The sequence below is a fragment of the Varanus komodoensis genome, unplaced genomic scaffold (genome assembly GCF_004798865.1).
Source record: "Varanus komodoensis strain SLA01 unplaced genomic scaffold, ASM479886v1 scaffold13_1, whole genome shotgun sequence".
Classification (NCBI taxonomy): Eukaryota; Metazoa; Chordata; class Lepidosauria; order Squamata; family Varanidae; genus Varanus; species Varanus komodoensis.
Genome location: NW_025335408.1, coordinates 11924797 through 11944124, shown reverse-complemented (window position 1 = coordinate 11944124; position 19328 = coordinate 11924797). Strand labels below are relative to the sequence as shown.

The 19328-nt window shown below is 51.9% G+C and overlaps 1 protein-coding gene across 1 annotated transcript in view; it reads left to right on the top strand.

The window, feature by feature from the left end:
• The first annotated feature begins 2657 nt into the window (after positions 1 to 2657).
• Positions 2658 to 19328, top strand: part of FEZF1 (FEZ family zinc finger 1) — a 33401-nt gene continuing 16730 nt past the window's right edge. The window contains exons 1-5 of the mRNA XM_044422930.1: positions 2658 to 2828; positions 5008 to 6330; positions 6447 to 6581; positions 7345 to 7477; positions 9027 to 9262. Coding sequence (XP_044278865.1) covers positions 2658 to 2828; positions 5008 to 6330; positions 6447 to 6581; positions 7345 to 7477; positions 9027 to 9262 — 1998 coding nt within the window. The remainder of the gene's footprint in view (positions 2829 to 5007; positions 6331 to 6446; positions 6582 to 7344; positions 7478 to 9026; positions 9263 to 19328) is intronic.

Below are 19328 nucleotides of genomic sequence, written 5' to 3'. Positions count from 1 at the left end.
ATGGGAGTGCCCCCTGTCTCTGTCTCATACAGCTCGACTGATGCCAAGCCAAGTTCCGAGCAGGCCACGGTTAATTTTACTGTTAACGAGGAAGCGAGACGAGGAGCGATTGGCGGGCTGTTCGCCTTTGGATTCGGATTTGGCCCGAGGTAGATCGGGAGGGAGAGAGCTTTGCCTCGAAAGACACACAAGTGAGCAATAGGAGGAAAGAGACTTTCCTCGAGTGCTTCAACAAGGGAGACTTATCTGAGAGAAGACACACGGAGCTAGAATAGATCTGCAATCTTGCTCATGCTTTCCTGGGAATCAGCTGGAGAGTAAAATGAAGTTTTAGGCTGGGCCTGAACCGTGGAGGGGAAGGACGCAGCCTTCTTAAAAGGTTAGCTTCACTCTCGAGTAAGCAAACAGAACCGAGATCGCGCTTGTGTGCGCACGATCTGACACCGAGTCTCGTCTGAGGGTGCTCATGCACAGGACTAGCCTGCGTTCTGTATGCCTGCTGGGAAAAGGGCCGAACTGGTACCCATCATTGGGTCCTGCCCAGTTTACTTTGGCGCCGCCCCCTTTGCCTTTGTCCCCGCCCCCTCGCCCCGGAATCGAAATTCGGACCGGTGAATCACGTTCTGCATCTGCGTTGGGCCTTAATGGCTCCTCGCTCTCCCCTCCACGCAAGCGTGGTGGTTTGTTCTCTCAAGCGCCCGCACTGGCTTGGAAGAATTAAAGAATTCTGAAGAACTAACAGTCCAAAGCGAAGCCCGTTTACTTGCAGTTAATCCAGCTTATTTGGGTGGGATGCACTCCTTAGTAAATACATAGCATTGCAGTCTAACAGTGCGATCCTATGCGTTTCTACTGCGAAATCCCACCAAATTCAATGGGGCTTATTCCCCGGTAAGTGGGGATAGGATTGCATTATTTCTCTCTGGTTCTTTCCTTTCCTTAACATGAATTTGGTAGCCCGGGAGAACCGGATCGTGTAACTCCGAAAACGTAACATATAATCCTTCTAGGTGCCACTGCTTTAATTGCTAAAACTAATTCGACCTCAAAGTTGTGAGCCTTGTGACGATGCTACTGCTGGAAAGCTTGCTTTTGAAAGCACTCGCAACTCCCATATTCGCCTAAATCCCCAGGACTTCGAAATCAGACTCATTTGTCCTACAGGGTAAACGGAGCTCAGATCTAAAATGCATGCACTTGGAGGCGCGCTCCATTTCTGGGTGTTTCAGCTCCTAACGTCTTGCTACCCCTACCTAAGGTTTTGGTCCAGGTTTGCCTAGTATGCCTACTTTAGAGTAAATTAGAAAACGAAGTAGAGGCTAAATACAGATCCACAGTAATCCTAGTTAAGTTCACTCGGAAGTAAGCCCCACTGAATTCAATGATACTTACTCCCAGGTAAGTATCCAACAGGATTGCAGCCTTAAAATAATGTCCTTTCTGCCCCCTGTGGAAATGGGATAGATCGCCAAGGAAGCGTGCAGTTGGAAACTCTTGGGAAATGGGGTGCGGGGGAGGTCTTCCACCTTTATCCTGCTGCAAGTGGCTGCGATTTACTAATACCCGGCTCAGGAATGTCCTTGGGCGATAACGCGAGCCAGGAGTGACAATTGCCATGACTGGGCTCCCTCGGAATCGTTTTGGGGCAATCCGACCTGGCCGGGAAGGCTGCTGGGCGATAAAGCAATGGAGCCAACCGACCAGGAGCCCCTGAAATTAACAGTGCCCCCCACCGCGAGCGCTGCTGGCTCGGAAGGGGACCTAACAGTGAAGTTTATTTTGGAATAGATAACAGATCGCTGTGAACACGGGGCAAGATGCTCTCTGCTTACTTTGAAGTATGTGCCACTGAATGTAATGAGCAACCGGATAAGCGGCCGCTTCCTAAATGCACAGCGCTCTCTTCAGGGAAAATACGTTTCCCAGAAAAGGGCTTTCCCGGCGTGTGAGCGCGCAAAGTTGGGCGATCCCGACGCAGGGAGCTTCCTTTCATCGGATCGCGCTGCTTGGCCACAAGCCAAAGGACGCGGACCAGGAGAGTCTTCCTTTCCAAACAAATGCGCGCAGTGCGGCGCCCGCGCAGAGCATCCTTGCCTTTATTCTGCGACTTTATTCCCAGGCTGCCTAACTTGGCAAACGTGCCCTGAACTCAGCGAGACTCCCTGGAGGTGCGAGGTGCCTGGGATTTCAAGGGCTCTCCGAATTCGGGAAGTCATTCCGGAGTGACGCCGCATATGGCGTGAATCCGGCTTGTGGCCGAAATGTCCTTCCCGTTTCTTTGCCTCGAGCGCTCGCCCGCCTCGTCGTCGCTGCCGCCCCTTTTCCTTTCTCGCTGGATCAGTCAAAGCAAACGCTTCGCAGGACGGAAGCTGGCGCTGGATTGCCAAGCTCCTCCGAGGCCGGCGAGATCTTAACGGCAGACCCGATAATTGCCGTGCTGGGCACATGAGCGCCAGGGACGCGCGCCGTGTTCCCCTCCCAAACACATGTCAAGAGAGGGAAAGGACGTCGGTGCCGTCTCCCCCGATCCCAGCCCCTCTCCAAGATCATCAGCGAGCCGCTGCATGGCGGAGATCCAGCTCGGGAAATGCTAAGCCGTCCCAGAAGAGTTAGCCGGGCCGGGTGCGGGAGCCGAAAATGAAATCAGCCTGCTTGAAATGGGGGGAGGAGAGGGGGAGAAAGGGGCGGCGAGGTGCCCCGAGCAAGGAAGCGAGGCGCTCGGTGGCGAGTCGCAGCCGCGACGTTCGTTGCCTGGTGCCCACGTGTGCCCGGCGCTGTACGCGGGGACGCGGTCTGGGCAGCGGACTAGTTCTCCCATCGGTCTGCTGGTAGGGAGGCAGGGGAGGGAACCTGAGGTGCTCCAGGGACGCTGGCAATTACAGGTTGCACGCCAGTCCATCTGCTCTCGGAGAAGCTGCTTCTCCGGGTAATCCTCTTTGCCTCTCCCATCCACACCTGCTCCTGAGTCCAGCAAGGAAGCAGATCTGCAAAGCGCTCGGAGCGCCAGGCCCTAGTGAAGAAGCGGCCGAGTGAGGCTCACTTCTTCCCAAGAACCGGACAGGAGGAGATCGCCGTTGGCGCGGAAGGGAAGCGAAGGGAGCCCCACGGGGGCAGCGAAGCATCGCGCCTTGTTGCGCCTGGGAGGGCCGAATAGATCCTAGTCTGACATCCCGATCCCGAGGAGGTTTCGTCGCCACGTATTCCAAGATGACAACACCCTCATAATAATAATAATAATAATAATAATAATAATAATAATAATAATAATAATACACCTCAGTGTCCAAGGCTGTCCTTAATAACGCACGTTACAGGTGGAGGTTTTTTATCAGTCTGCCGTGGGGCCGGAATCGGTCCGCTGAGATGACTGTGCGTTGTCCTTCTTTTTGGAAGGTTTGCAGGATGCATTTCCAAAAAGGCTCTAAAGCGGCTTGAAAACATTGGATAGAAACCAGTGCTCTCCCCACCCACCCCGCGGCTCTCTCCTGCCGCCCATTTCCCTCCTTCCCGTGAAGAAAATTAAGGCCCTCGCGCCTTCCTCGACATGTTTACATAGCCCTTGGCCCGGGTTACTGAAAGAGTGATTTGTCCTTAATTAGTGGATCATCTTAAAGCTGAGAGGCTCAAAACCAATTTAGCAAGAAATGGCCTTGTAATAGCCCAGCAATTCACTTCAGTGGAACCTCATTGGGACCGTTCCAGATTTCTCTCTGTCTGTCTGTCTCTCCCCCACACCCCCACCTCTCTGTGTGTGTAAAATAAGAAGCCTTTGGATCCACAAGCGAGTTAGGCAAGGAGAGTGTGTGTTTTGTTTTGGAAAAGGGGATTGCAGTTTAGCGGTGCAGGACGATTTAAATCCAAGCCCGGGGTTGTTAGCAGAACCTGCAGTCACTAGAGGGGTACTTCTTTGGGAAGATATATGGGGGTGGGGAGATGTGTATTCGATTTAAATCAATGGGAGCAATTTTCAAGTCACGCCTCAAGAATAAGTCCAGAGATTCCCTCACTCTTGTGTCGGTGTGCGTGCGTATTTTACAGTCGGGATGCATTCAAATCAGTGCGGAAGGGTGGGGGGGACTCCTCTTCCTCATCGATCGAATTGTGTCATTGCTTCATACCACCAATTTTTAGTACCGTTCCTATTGCGTAACTTTGTCAACTTTCTCATTGCCATGCACACCTGGAGATCTCCATATTTTCTTCTCCGTAGTGACTTCCTCATTCGTTTCAGCCGACAAGGCAGTTCCTTGGCAGCCTGCTTTGCTGGTCCTCTGACATCTCCAATCCCCAATTTCCTTGGATTTTGTTCCAAGGAAACTGACAAGGCTTTTCTGGAAAAGGCGAAGGCAGCGGATCTCAGTAGCACTTCCTTTTGGTGAAAAGCAGGCACGGTTGCCAGGCGTGGAGATGTCCAAGGGGCCTCTTCCAAAGCACCAGAGAAAAAAAGGAAGACGAGTGCGAGCGGACCTGGGGCAGAAGCGGAGCAACCGAGATTGCACAGCCAGGTGCGCAGGCACGGACGCCTTCCTGGTCTGAAATGGACAAGCAGGCAGCGCAACTTTGCCAAGGAGAAGCCCAGCGGCGCCCTACTTCGGGTTCTTCTTCCTTATTTTTGAGGTCATACCATGAAGTTTCTTTCTTTCTTTCTTTCTTTCTTTCTTTCTTTCTTTCTTTCTTTCTTATAAAGGGGAGAAAAATAGATGATGACATTTCAAGGCGAAAAAAGAAAATTGATCTCGAGGCCTCTGAAGCCTATGCAAACAGATTGGGAATAATGCAAGGGGAGGGTGGGGGGCGATCAAGAGAAAAATGGGGGGAGAAGAGTCACCTCCTTCTCTCTGGGCGGGAGGTGGCGCGGGCGCCAATGAAAAGTAGCCGATCGCTCCCGGGGTGGGTGGGGAGGGAGGGAGGGAGGGGAGGGGGGCTCCACTTCCTCCCCTCCCTTCTGCCTAGTGCCTGTTGGAAGCGAATTGAGCAATTATCTAGTTTACCTTCTCCTCTTGGAAGTTAACGATTGGCGGGATCGTGGCTGCTGCTATTGACCCAACACTTTCCATTGAGAGAGAAAAAGAGGGACGACGAAGACGACGAGGACGAGGAGGAGGAGGAGGAGGAGGAGAGGGCGATCGTCCCCCGCCACAGGCACGCACAGGCGGCGATGGGCCGGCTCGAGTCCATCGGGGTGGGCAAGCCGGTTCTGCCGCCGTCCGCCGTCGAGATGGAGCTGCTGCTGCTGTTGCTGCCGGTGGCGCGGGCGGCCGGGCAGACGCTGAGGGTGGCGCCGGCGGCAGGGACGGCCTCGGAGCGCTCGGTGTCGGCTTCGGGGGAAGCCGAGGAGGCAGCGGCGGTGGCAGCAGCAGCCGGGCTGGGCTCCCCCCTGGCCGCTCAGTGACGGGGCGCAGCAGGGGCCAAGGCAGCTCGGGAGGCGCCTGTTCGAGCCAGCGGCCAGCCATGGACCATAGCAGGCAGCCGCCGCCGCCCCCGACGGCAGCCAAGAGCCTGGCCGCCCCTCGGGCCGGCGTGCTGAGCGCCTCCAAGCCGCTGGCGTTCTCGATCGAGCGCATCATGGCCCGGGCGGGCCCCGAGCCCAAAGCCCTGCCGCTGCTGCCCCACTTCCTGCACGGCGGGGCGGGCCCCAAGGCGGGGGACCCGCTCAAGCAGCAGCAGCAGCAGCAGCAGCAGGCGGCGGCCACGGCGCTCAGCCTGGGGCCCTCCATCCCCTGCATGATCCCCTTCGTGCCGCTGGCCTACGAGCCCTTCGCCAAGGCGGGCTCGGAGCCGCGCAAGTCCCCGCCGGAGCCCGCGCCGCCGCCGCCGGCGCCGCTGCTGAGCCTCAAGCCGCAGCCGGCGGCCGACCTGCCGCAGCACTACAAGCTGGTCCGGCCCCGCGTGGTTAACCACTCCTCCTTCCACGCCCTGGGCTACTTCAGCCGGGCGGCCGACCCCGTGCCGCCGCCGCCGCCGCAGCCGCCGCCGCCGTCGGGCCTCAGCCTGCACCCGGTGGCCTCCTACTTCCTCGGAGCGCAGCTGCCCGCGCCCGCGCTGCCCGCGCCCGCGCCGCCCAAGGCCTACCTGGCCGAGAGGAACAAGCTGCACGCCCTGCCGCCGCCGCCGCCGCCGGGCTCCGACAAGTACCCGCCGCCGACGGCCGCCTTCAAGGACTTGGCGCACGCCCAGCTGCACAGCGCCGCCGCCGCCGCCGCCGCCGCCGCCGCCGCCGCGCACCTGCTGGCCGCCGACAAGCTGCCCTTCAAGGCGGTGGCGGCCGACTTCAGCCGCGGCTCGCCCGGCGCCAAGCCCAAGGTCTTCACGTGCGAGGTCTGCGGCAAGGCAAGTGCCCCCGCGCGCCCCGCGCCTGGCCGTCGGGCCGCGCCGCGCCGCGCCGGCCCCCTTCCCCGCCGCCCCTGCTAACCGCGCCTCTCCCCCCCCCCCTTGCCTTCCCCAAGGTCTTCAACGCGCACTACAACTTGACGCGCCACATGCCGGTGCACACGGGCGCGCGGCCCTTTGTGTGCAAAGTCTGCGGCAAAGGCTTCCGCCAGGCCAGCACCCTCTGCCGACACAAGATCATCCACACCCAGGTACCTGCCTCTCTGTCTGTCTGTCTGTCTGTCTTGTCCGCCCGCCGCGCCTGCCCCGACGGCGCGGTTCCCCCGGCTCCCCCTTCCCCCCATCCCTCTCCGGCAGCGCCCGCGCCCCGCCCGGCGGCTCTTTCTCGCCGACCTTCTCCGCTCTGGTCGCCCCGTGAGCTCGCTTTCCTCCTCCCCAGCACGCCTGAGAAGCAGGGAAAGCGCGTGGAAGAGAATGGCCTTCCGTCCTTGGCGTGCATTCTGCCAGCCGGGAGTTTAGCTTAGAGCCCTCTTCGTGTCGAGAAGTCCGTTCTACGAAGGAGTAACTTTAGCTACAACTTCTCGTTCCTCTCTCCCTTCCCCCACCCGAACCATCTTATTTGGGAAATGCTCTTGAAGGGACCTGCTCCTGAGTAAATGTGCCCAGGATGGCGGTGCTAGAGAGCTGCCCGGTCCCTTTTCCTCCGGATCTCTCCCCGCGTGCCACTAGACGGCTTAGCATAATTTCCTTTACTAGGGCCTCGGCCCTAAGCGCACAGCGCGGAACTTCCGAAGAAACCGCTTGCCCTGAGTCTGTAAGTCTCTGCTTGCGACCTGTCCCCTTGCCTGCGAGATGCTGCGCTCCTTGAACATTTTCTTCCTGCCCTTGGCTAGAGCGAAGAAGGCAAGAATACTGTTTCAAGCCCCAACTAACCAGTTGCTGCGCTAGGAAGCTCCTTTTCGCGCATCTTTTTATTTTCCTCCCTTCTTCCCTCCCCTTCGCGCCCCACAACAGGAGAAGCCCCACAAGTGCAACCAGTGCGGGAAAGCGTTTAATCGGAGTTCCACTTTGAACACCCACACGCGGATCCACGCGGGCTACAAGCCCTTCGTGTGCGAATTTTGCGGAAAGGGCTTTCACCAAAAAGGTACCCCTCGCATGCATCGAGTTCTGTTTGTGCGTGTTCTTTACTTCTTCCGGGTTCCAGATAATGCATGCAGAATGTTGTTGTTTTAAAAGGGAGGCCGAAACACGACGAAGTGCGAAAAGCACAACAAAAAGAGTTTCCGTTATTTATTGATATGAAGAGGCAGATGGCTGTGGAAGATAAGAACAGAGCGAACTCAAACAGAGGCTGCCTTTCTCAGCCTGGTCCGAAAATGTGTATTTCCGGCTCTTCCAATTTTATTTTCCACCGTCACTTCTGTTTAAATAGGATGGTGGGTGGGGAATTAGGGTGATGTGAAATGGTTCGAAAGGTTGTGATTGTAATAAGGAAGAAGGTTAAATATGATCAAGCTTAATTCTACTATCCGCGTTTACTCGGAAGTAAGTCCTGCGGATTTTTAATGGCTTCTGCTTCAAAGTGAATGTGCCCCGGTCGTTAACCCAAGGCAGCAAGCCTAGAAGCATCTACTTGAGAGAAAGCCCACTTGGACTCAATGGGACTTGGATCCAAGTAAACAAACATATGGTTAGAGGTGTGGCTAGAGCAATATGAAAACAAAGGTCAAGTATTTTGAAGGATTTTGCTTGTGTTCAGAAGTGAGTGGCCATTTTAGTTTAGCTGAAGCTGCAGTCCAAAGGACACACTTGCCTGGGAGAAAACTGCACTGATTTACATCAGAGTAAAGATACACTGCGCTGCAATTAACATTACGATTTAATTTCGTTCAGCTATCACGCAGCAAATTATTGGCATGATAATTCGATCAAAATCTGAATTGTTCTTTTAGGCAAGAGGTAGTCAACTGGCTTCCACTTGGTGTCCTTTAGTCCAAGTGTATCGGTCCAGACAATTATATTTGCCTGGACCAATTTGACTTGGTTTCACTTTAAAGCAAAAACCCTCTTTCTGAACTGGAAAGGGGGCGAGATGGGAAAATAAACCGGGTTATTTGTAGGATATGCAAGCCGATGCATTTCTGAAAATCGGCTTGGAAGAAAGTCAGTGGAAGTTTCTTCCAAGCTGGTTTTGTATCTGGGCATAAGTCGGCTTCAGGAGGGTCCCAAGAATTTTTCGTTGTTTTTTATATATGTATCCGTGATGATCTATTAATAAAATCCTTCCAGTTCAGATAGCGAAGTTGACTCTGCACGTCCTGGCCAAAAAGTACTTTACATCGGAGTCCAGCAGTTCCGTCTTCTTTGTTTTAATTTTTGCTCTGCAGCAGACTGGGACGGGGAACTCCAGCTTTTAAAAGCCGCTTTAGGGCCCTGATCCCATGGGAGCTCCTGCGCCTACTCTGGAGTAAAAATGGAGGCGGAGGGGAAAATGCAGCGGCCAGACAGGGACTGAAAATCATGCCCGTGTTGACTCTTAACGTTACGTGTGAAACGGAGAGGGAATGGGTGGTGAGGGAAGGGGGTGGGCTGGACCGCGGGGCGGAGGAAGCCCCCCTCTGAACGTGGCTAAGCGCTTTTCCCTGTTACGTGTCTCCCCCCCCAACTCCCCCCCCCGTTCCCTGTGCCTTTAGGAAACTACAAGAACCACAAACTGACCCACAGCGGGGAGAAGCAGTTCAAGTGCAATATTTGCAACAAGGCCTTCCACCAGGTGTACAACCTGACCTTCCACATGCACACCCACAACGACAAGAAGCCCTTCACCTGCCCCACGTGCGGCAAAGGCTTTTGCAGGAACTTTGACCTCAAGAAACACGTCCGCAAGCTGCACGACAGCACCGGCAGCCTCGGCGGCGGCGGCGGCGGCGTTGGCAACAGCAGCAGCAGCAGCAGCAGCAGCAGCAGCAGCTCCTCGTCGGGCCGGCCGCGAACCCCCGGCGAGCCCGAGCTGCCGCCGGCGCTGCTGCATCACCCCTGAAGCCGCCGGACCGTCGCCGCGCCGCGCCGCGCCCCGCATGCCCCTCGCCGGCGGCTCGGCGCCCCCTGCCCCTCGCCCGCCTCCGGGGACTGCCGCGGAGAGGCCGCGGGACTGCCATCCTTTGTTGAGAGGGAGGGAGAGGAGAAAGACTCTGCGGCCCTCTCCCTCTCCCCGCGCTGGGGACCTGCCGAGCGAAACTTACTTCGGGTGTATTTATTGAGCTGGGCGGAAGCCCGCGCTTGTCTCCGACGGGTTGTGTCCGACGTCAGTCTGCTCCAAGTAGGAGTAACGTAGGACAGAACCCCCCGCTGGGAAGCTTGCCTAGGGTTGCCAGATCCTCCCCCAGGTGTCTGTTCTTGCGCGCTTGCTTGAGCGGAGGGGAGTGGAGAAGGCCCTTCTGTACAGAGGCTCTTGTATTCGTTCCTGCAAAGGACTTCCCCCTTCAGTTCGGAAGATGGTTGCTCTGTGAGAGCATCTCCCAGGCGTGGGGGTTTCCAAGGTTCCCTGGAGCTCTCCACTTCCCAAGGCCATCCCTTATTCCAGAAGTATTTGCCCCACACCAGACACTGGCATGTTTCAGGCCTTAAATGGAGCTGTGGAACGTCGAGGCCATAAGATGGCTGCCTTGATCCTAGGTTCCCCAAGGGGGTGGCGCATTTTCCCAAAGGGGTGCACCTTAGTGGGAAAGTCAGTCCCTGATGATGCCCGGAGGAGAAAGTGACCCCAGATCTAACCCTCCTGTAGTTTTCTTTGGCCTCTGAGCAGTTTGCCCCTCATTGTTTCATGGATCAGGGTTTAAAAGAGAGAGAAGGCATATCCTCGGCGCTAACTTAGTGCTATATGATGCACAAGAAATCCAGTGCATATTCCAGGCTGGGCTTACACAGCTTTACTTAATGCAACCCAACCTGGAGGCCTTTAGATGTGTTGGGCTACAATTGCCCATCATCCCCAGCCAGATGACTTAAGGTGTTGGTATCTATCTCTGGGTCTGATCAAGCCTAGAGGCATGAAAATTCAGAGGACGATGCCGGAGTATGGCATGGAAAGTGCCCAGTTTAAAAGGATGCTCTTTCTCTTTTCCCCTTCCTTGTCACCACACCCAACATTCAACTTGGGTTGCTCCTTTTGTGAAGCACTGCTCAGCCCTCATTCCTGGGCAAGGGAGGGTGGCTTGCCTTTACTGGAGCGCTTTAAAGGACATGCCAGGGGCCCTCCCAACATTTGAGGAAAGATTGACTTTCTGGCCGCCTTCCTCTAGGGAATATAACCAGTGTCCCTTATTCTCTGCGGAGGACAGCGCCTGAGCACTCCTTCGATCCTAAGTGGGTACTGCGAAGGGCCAGCCCCACTTCTGCCGAGGGCACGGTAGAACTATCCCGGTGGAGGCGTGCTCGTGTGAGGGTTCCTCTCCAGTTGGGGCGGCTCTCGTGATATCAACGCTCTCCAGTGCACGGGAGGACCCGCTCCCCTTCCGGGATTTTCAGTGTCCCTTTGGATCTGACAACCCTAGGGCATCCGTTCCTTTGATTCCCTCGCTGTATATAGATTTCTCTCCTCTCCCCGCCTCCGCCTGTTCCCAAAGTGTGTGGATTGACTTTGCCTGCTGGTTGGCTTTGTTTGTCCCTCGGAGTCTTGATTTCTCCATTCCCGAGTGAGCCCCTTCCTCCCCCAAGGACCATCAAACTCTCTTTCCTAGCTCCCTGGCCTCGTACTGTCTTGTGGACAGGGCGTCTGGATTCAGTTTTGTATGGATCTGAACTTTCCGGTTGTATTATTTTTTTTAAATTATTATTATTGCACGTGCAAAAAAGAAAAAAAAGATGACTTTTGATGGATCTGGTGGTAAATAAACGGGTGGATCTCTCTTTTAAAATGGAGTACCCGAGAAGCTGATGGCTGTGGACGAATGATGAAGGGCTGGGAGGGAGGGGGAAGGAGCCGCGGATCGAGCCCTGGCGTGGCAGGCGGCCCGAGCGGCGGCGACCGCTGCCTGGTCTCTGAGAGGCGGCAGTGCGCTTAATCAGGCGCGGGTGTTGTCTAACCACAAAGCGCTCCTGTGCGCTTGCCAAAACACTGATCCGACTGCTAAAGAGTTTAATTAAGACTCGGGGGTAATTAATTCGGACTGATCAAAGCTCAGGGACGGGGATGACTCGCTGCCAGCTAAGCCAGCCTTCCCGGTTCGTTGGCGAAAAGGAGAGGGGGAAGCCGGGAGGGCGCACGGAGCGGTTGGGAGCTCCTTTTCGTTTCTCCCGTCCTTCGCCTCGGAGAGCCGGCATGAATGCCACTTTGCCCGCCTGCGAGTCAGGGTGAAGCCCTCCCAGCCTGGGGCGGGGAGACGAGGCACCGAAGAAGCGCCTAAATAGCCCGTCGCTCACGGAGCTGAGCGAGGGTGCGCCCCATCACGGCGGGGCTTCGAAGGTCCCGGCTGCATTTGGCAGCGGCCGGAACCCGAGGGTCACCTTTCCATTCCAGTAGGGAACAGAAGGCCGAGACAGGGCAGCACATCCCAAAGGCAGGCGCCTACAAGGTGCGCGTGCCCAGCGAGAAGGATCTGAGAGAGAGAGCCGTAGGCGGACAGCAAGCAAGAGACAACGAACAAGCGCAGGGGACGGAAGGGGCAGCGCGCAAAATCTGCAGATATCCAACGCGCAAGAGCGAGAAAGTTAAAAGAGAGAGAGGCGGCTTCTGGAAGGAAGGAAGGAAGGAAGGAAGGAAGGAAGGAAGGAAGGAAGGAAGGAAGGAAGGAAGGAAGGAAGGACTTTCCTCGCAAGGCAGCTAGGTGAAACAGGGCAGAGATGGGTAACGCCTAAGGCAGCCCGTCTTGGAACGAACTGGCCGGGAACGAAGGGCAAAAGTCCGCGGGGGGGAAATCTCGGGCTGAGAGCAAACGCGAGGAAAAGCGCTCTCACGCCAAGAGGGACCCGGAAGGGCTCGGGAAGCAGAGGGAAGGCGCGACTCCGCCACGTGGGTGAGACGGACGGGAAAGCGCCCAGCCCTCCCCCAGGTGGGATTTGGGATTGACGCAGGAGAGAGAGAGACGGAAGAGCTGTCTGGGGCAGGGAGAGTCGGCCCTCCGTCTGGGGCAATCCCAGGGCTTTGGTAATCTTGGCCAGTCCACGCGTAATGCTCGGCGGTTGGATAATGCCAGGAGTCCCTGATATTTTGTGATCCTCGGAGCCCTCCTTAGGCAGGTAAAGCGGGCGAGCTGGGAGATCCGAGCTTTCCTCAAGCTGGAAACTATCAAACAATTGATCCCTACCTTCTGGAGGTTTGCTATGCACGCCCCCGCCCCACTAGCCCCCGAGGAAAAGAGCGAGCTTTTACAAGATAATAGCGATGAGAATCGGTACGATCCACCTGCCGCCAAAGACGAAGCCCTGATTGATTTTAATCACTCTGGATTGAGCACTGCGTTATTGGATTCATTATCACTGTTCAGTATTGACATCCTGCGCTGTTATTACTCTGTGTGCTTGTTGCCATTTTGCGGGGTGCGCGTGGGGGAGGAAAATAAACCGATTCTCCTCTGGAGTTTTCCCGGCAGGATTCAGCCCCTCCCTCCGTCTCCCCACCAACTTTCAAAAGAGCTTTAAAGCGTATCCTGACGAAATCTGTTTGAAACGATGCAACAGCCCGGTGCCACCCGGATGCTTTTGACTGCCGCTTCCCCAGACATCAAGGGAGGAATTGGTTGTGGGTGATGGGGCCTATAGTTCAACGCCTCTGGAGGGCGCCCGGTTTGGGCAGGCTGCAGTACTACCTGTCAGCTTCCATGAAACATCTTCCCTGATTTATTTGTTTATAAAATTCTCATCGGAATTTCCTTAATTGATAGTGACATTCCTATGAAAGGGAATCAACCATTGCATGAGAATTATGCAGCCGAATATTAGCGAAAGCACTTAGGGCTGCTGCTTCGCTTGAAAGCAACACCAGTGGAATTATTTCGCTGTGAATTCCCTGAGTTGGGTGCAGGATGGTAAAACGATTCTTGTTCTACAGAATTAAAAAAGGATCTTCCATAGTTGTGATTGCTAAAAGGGAGGCAAATCTTTAGACCATCCTCCAGATGTTTTGGATTTCCAATCCCCATCAGCCCCAACAGCATGGCCATGACGCCTGAAGAGCAACAGGTTGGACAAGACTGTTCACAACAACAACAAAGGGGCAATCGGCAATTATTGTTATTAAGCCTGCAACTTCTCTACTCACTTAGCTAAGAAGAAACCCCTCTGAACTCGTTGAGACTTATTTCTGAATAGATGTGAATACTCTACTTGTAAACACGTGTTTTGAGAAAAGCTTGTTAAAAAGGTCCATCAACTACTGGCCTAACTTTCTCTCCCCCCCCCCCCCCCCCCGCCAATACTAAGAAACAAAAAAGTGAAACAAATGTGTTTCGGTGATTTTGTTCAAAAGGGGTTTACTCTCAGGAAAATGTCCACAGGATCGCATCCTTCAACACCTGCAGGCTTCAATCTCACTGCCTCAGCTCCCAGACATCGCTCACTCTATTGCTCCATTTCCAGTGGAAGGTGTGTCTGCTATTCATTCAGTCACTATTTCTTTCAGCCTGCCTGTCCTCTGATGCAGCTTTGACACTGTCCTGTGCAGCCCCATCACAACTCTCACCCCCTTCGATTAGCAATCAGGAACCTGTGAGGCCATGGGTCCACATTCCTGATCCATCACAAACACACCACAAAACCTAACCCAATTTTAAGCCTTGCAACCATGCCTTCGTTGGCTTGCGGATCTCTTTCACTGAACCACAGCTTGCTTCAATCAAGGTATTGGAACGATAATGTGAAGTTCACAGCCACTGCATCAGGTCTGGCAATGGGGCCATGTTTCTCCAGGCAAAATGGCACAGGGAGGGCAAAGGGACTTCACTGCCTGACTTAGTGCCAGCAGCCTCTTCCAATCTAGTGCCCTTCCGAAGTTTTGGCCTGTTAGTCCATCAGCTATTCTGTTCAATGAATTACCCCAGAAAGTTGAGAAAGTTCTCAGAGAGGCACAGCCCAGAATGTGAAAGAGTGGCTGAGGTTCCACTCTTGTAGATATTTATGGGGAAGTAAGTGCCTTTGGACTTACTTCAGAGTAGCCATGTATAGAATAGTTGTAAGGAAACACTCTACTGCGAATTTACTAAATTTACTCTACTGCAAAATTATCTAAGCCCCATTGATAGCATGAGAATAACCCCTTCAGGGAAAATATGTATGGAGGTTCAGACTGTATGGTGTTTGGTGGCCCAGAACAAAAAGGAATTTATTATTTGCTCATCAGGAGCAGAAAGAAAGAAATTGTATATGAATTAATGAGGCAAGAGAATGAACCACAAGATATTGTCCCCTTACATGAAAGATTTCTATTAATACAGAACTTCTGTGTTTGCCACCCACTGTATCCTTTTTTTAAATTGTTACATCCATTCCCACAAATATGAGGCTGTGAAACAGCCTCTGTCCCTTAGTTTGATAATGGAAGAAAACTGCCTAAGTATCCATAACTTGACCAAAGTCTTCCAAAGAGTCTGTGGCAGATTAGGCAGCACAATAGTTTGCAAGAAGATACTCTCCTGCGCCTTTCATAGTTGTGTAGATGAAAGAATTCATCGGGCAAGGTGCGTCAAACGAAACTCTCTTCCACACAATGGCAAGAGGTATGGAAGGTACATCCTCTAGTACACTGGACTACCCTGGTGTCAATGGGGGAGCGAAATCTAGTTACTCTTGTTCTAGATTTAATTCTGTACCAGGACAACCCTGACTGCTGGAAATTTCTTCCTCTTGAAGTTTCTTCGCATTAGTTTGAACTAAGTCAACTTTCCCTAAATTCCTATATAATATTTCTACTTGCTGCTGATGCTAGCATTATGAATTATGCACTATCATCTTTGATATATTATTAACATATCTTGTGATTATTAATTATCCTCATCATGGCAACCCAGCTGTGTTCCATGCCTTTAATTCAACAGGGCCATGGGGGTGCAAAGAAAGTCACCCACTGATTCTTACTGTTGAGGAACTAAAGCTCTGCAAGAATTAAAACAAAAAGGGGAAACCCTAAGCAAACGAATGGGACAAACAGATAAATATCCAATCCTATGTGGAAAAAAAGGCCTACATCTCCCAGCATGCCCCAGCAAGGTAGGTGGTGGGTATGCTGGGAATTGTAGTCTTTTTTTTCTGTCGAAACCTGAATAGGATCGTGCCATAGTAAAACATTTCAAGCTTGTGCATAAACTAATTCCATTTTTTGGCACCCGGATGTATTAATTCCGAAACCTCCGAAGCAAAGGTTCCATCGCTGCTTCGTTTTTCTGTCTTCCTAGACCCTGCTTCATGCAGTGAACTTCAGGGTTTTGGAGGGAGAAGGAGAACCAGAGGTTCTGCTTAACAGGCACGTGTCCCAGAAGGGTGACAGTTTCGCTACACGAGTGGCAGGAGGGTTGCTTGGCGGCATCTCCCTCTGTCGGTATTTTTTCGCTCTTCAGGGATTCTCATCTTCTGACAACTCCTCTCTGTCTCTGTCTCTGTCTCTGTCTCTGTCTCTGTCTCTGTCTCTGTCTCTGTCTCTGTCTCTTTCCTTCCTTCTTCTTCAGGCAAGGCTTCCTTTTGCTTGATGTCTCGTGTGTGCGTAGCTTGGTTGTTAAGCGCCCCAAAGTCTTATTCTGCAAAGAAATCCACCACCAATGTGTTAATATGGGGCAAACAAAGGCCAGATTCTGGCTTCTATTAGTCCTCTGTAAAGTTGCTCCTCTTCCTATTTTGTGAACTCTCAGCGAAGATGGCGATGATACACATTATGAGAATTTGTTTACATTTCTAAAGGTGAAATTTGAGTTTTGCACAAGAGATCTTCAGTTTAAAAATGGGGTGGGGAGACTGAACAATATTCTGGAAGACACAATCCTATGCACACTTACTTAGGAGTAAGCCCACTGAAGCTAGTAGAACTTCTGTTTGTGTTGACACGCACAGGATTGCATTGTAAGGCTGTGATTTTATGCTGCTTTACCTTAGGGCAAGCCCCGTGGAACACCATGGGGCTCTTAATAAGGAAGGGTTGCACTGTTAGTCTGCAATGCTGTGCAGGTTCATTGGGACTGTGTAAAAAGTTCACTGAATTATGTGGGTCTTAATTCTGAATAGATGGACACAGGATGGGACTACATAGACACTTAAGCAACTGAAAATATGCTTGACTGGTGGGGAAAGAATAACATCCCTCTATATAGAGAGATAGAGAGATAGATGATAGAGATGATAGAGACTGAGATAGACTGCACTGTGGTTAATTATGACCTTAATTTTCAATCTGGGGAAAAGTGGAATTGTTGTCTGTAAGGGACAGGCAGAAGAATTAAGCCTGCATTACCTAAGGCTGTTTTTAATTCACTATTTAATAGTTAAATGAAAGTATTCAATATTTAGGTGCTGATCCCCAATCAGGGTTACTTGAAAATTACACTTAATCTCAGTGACATGTTATAAGTGGGCTTACTTAAGAATTCACACTCTGTACATGTTCTGAGAGCTCTCTTCTTCACTTTGTCTTTATGTCTTGCAACACAAGTCCTTAGCACTGAATACAGCTTCTCAGGGTTGGGCCCAACTTAGCAGGGTCATTTTTGGCATAGCATTTGAAACTTTTACAACCATTTGAAACTTTTACAACCGCTAGAAAGAAGGCTTTTAAAGCCATAATGTAAAATATGTGACCAAGTGGTGAACTGCATGTATCAGGGCCACTAATGAGATGCGATGAAGGATCTTTAGCTGAGAAAAAGTCAAAGTATGTCCTCTTGACTGTCACTCTCAGAACAGACGTGAAACACTGATGCTGAAGGCTGTGCTAGAGGAACTCAAACCACTTCTTTGAACCCACATAAAAATTGTTGGGGGGGAGAAGATTTGTGCTTTGCTGTATATTAGCCTCCCAGTTAGAAATAATAGTAGTAGTGATGATGATGATGATGATGATGATGATGATGATGATGCATCTATATCCTACCATTTATGTAGCTCCATTTCCTCTCCACAAGAATCCTGTGAGGTAGGTTAGACTGAGGAATGACTGGCTTAAAGTCACCCCGTGAGCTTCATGGCCAAGTGGAGACCAGAACTTGGATCTTCCAAGGTCCCCAGTTCAACCCTTGAACCATCACATGACACTAACTGCCTATTTTTAAAGATTTTTAAAGTTAATAAATAAAATGAGAATTGGGTCAGGTGGAGACCTGTTTGGTGCCAAGAGAGGTGTGGTTGGTCACACTGCTGCCCATGGAGACCTCAGCTCTGGGGCATGGGGCTAGGGATGTTTGCTCAATGTGCAACATCAACAATACTGGCATCATCTTTCTCGGCATTCTTTATCTGCTCCTAGTCTATTGTGAATACATCTTTGGTCCCAGAGGGCTGGGGCTGGGGGTGCTGAGAGGAGCAGGGAATAACTCAGATGTTAAAGAATAGGCACAGATCTGCTTCTCCCACTTATTCTCTGCAGACTCTTGCTTTATCTGGTCTTCACGTTTACACAGGCATCACAAAAGATGTAAGGGAAGCAAGCAAAAAAAATAAAAATAAAAATCTAGGAGGTCTGAGGTGAGTGAGCTAAAGTTTCACTGGGGATTTTACCGAGCATCGAAGAGCTCTCCTGAAATATTTTGTTCTGTGCATTGCGCGAGTGCCTGTTGCACAGGTGAGGTGGTGACTGTTTCCATGGATGTTCTACAGAAGGAAGGAACAATGTTTACTCAGCTAGTGCAAAAACTCTTGAAGACTGCAGTTTGACTAGGGCTGTAATAGGATTAGATACGCCATTCTTTCTGTTCTGTCAACCCATGGAGGGAGTGGAAGGTAGTTATTAGGACTCACCAAAATAGACAAACCATGTCTTAAGAAGAACCTGCCCTCATTCCTGGAAGAGGTGGGGAAGCCTGCAGGACATTTGATGAATCAGAGGTCTCTGGGAAGAGGTATTCAGCGTGGGAGGGAAGCATCAAAGCTGTATATGGGCTGTTTTGATCAAAGATACTGGCGTGGTTAGTGCCCTGTTCGTTTCCCCCTTGTTGTTTTCTCTATTCCAAGTTTATTTTGGAAGCTAAATTGAATGACACAGTTAGGAACTACATGCCGGGATGAAGACGTGTGTATTTGTTTCCTTATTTTATTTGCATCCTGCTCTTCCCCCAAGGTCATTGTGTGGTAGGCGAGTCGGAGGGAGGCACATTGCATGCCCTAAGCTAGTCAGTGAACAACAAAGGGGGCCGAACTCTTTCCAGCTCTCAGTCTGCACTAAGGGCGGGTAGAAAGCAAATCCGGATCTACTCTTAGGTCTCTGGGTCATTTGCAGTCGAAGCAAATCCCTGAGCTCCTGGGTTCTTGGATTTTAATTGGATTTCTTTTGCTTTGGATTCTGATTGCTCCATCTAGTTAAAACAAACAAACAAACAAACCTGAAATAGATCTGGCAAGCCTGAAGTCTGCCTTCCCCTGTTCTACCTTACAATGATCCCTCCAAATTTTCATTTGAAGCAAATGGCGATAATAGTCTGGTTTGGATATTGGCAAATGGCAACATTGCAGGTTATTAAGGGCTTCCTGGAATAGGAAAGAAGGAACAGCACAAAATAAGCTACATGCAGACTCACAGTCTGATGGTATATATGTTTACTCAGATGTAACGCTCATTGTCAGATGTTAAAGTAGTCAAGAAACATATACTTCTATTCAGAAGTATGACTGTAGGCTTTGCCTCCTTTATATTGACTCAGCCTGGGTCCAAGCCTGAAGGAGTCAAGTCTTTGTACTCTTTGTTTAAAACATTTGGACTGCCTTGGAGCATGAACTGCCTTTGTTTGTTCTTCCTCTTCCTTGGAATGGAACTCAGAATCCCGTCAGGCTCTCCATATCACCATTCATGACTTTTCGAGCTTGCT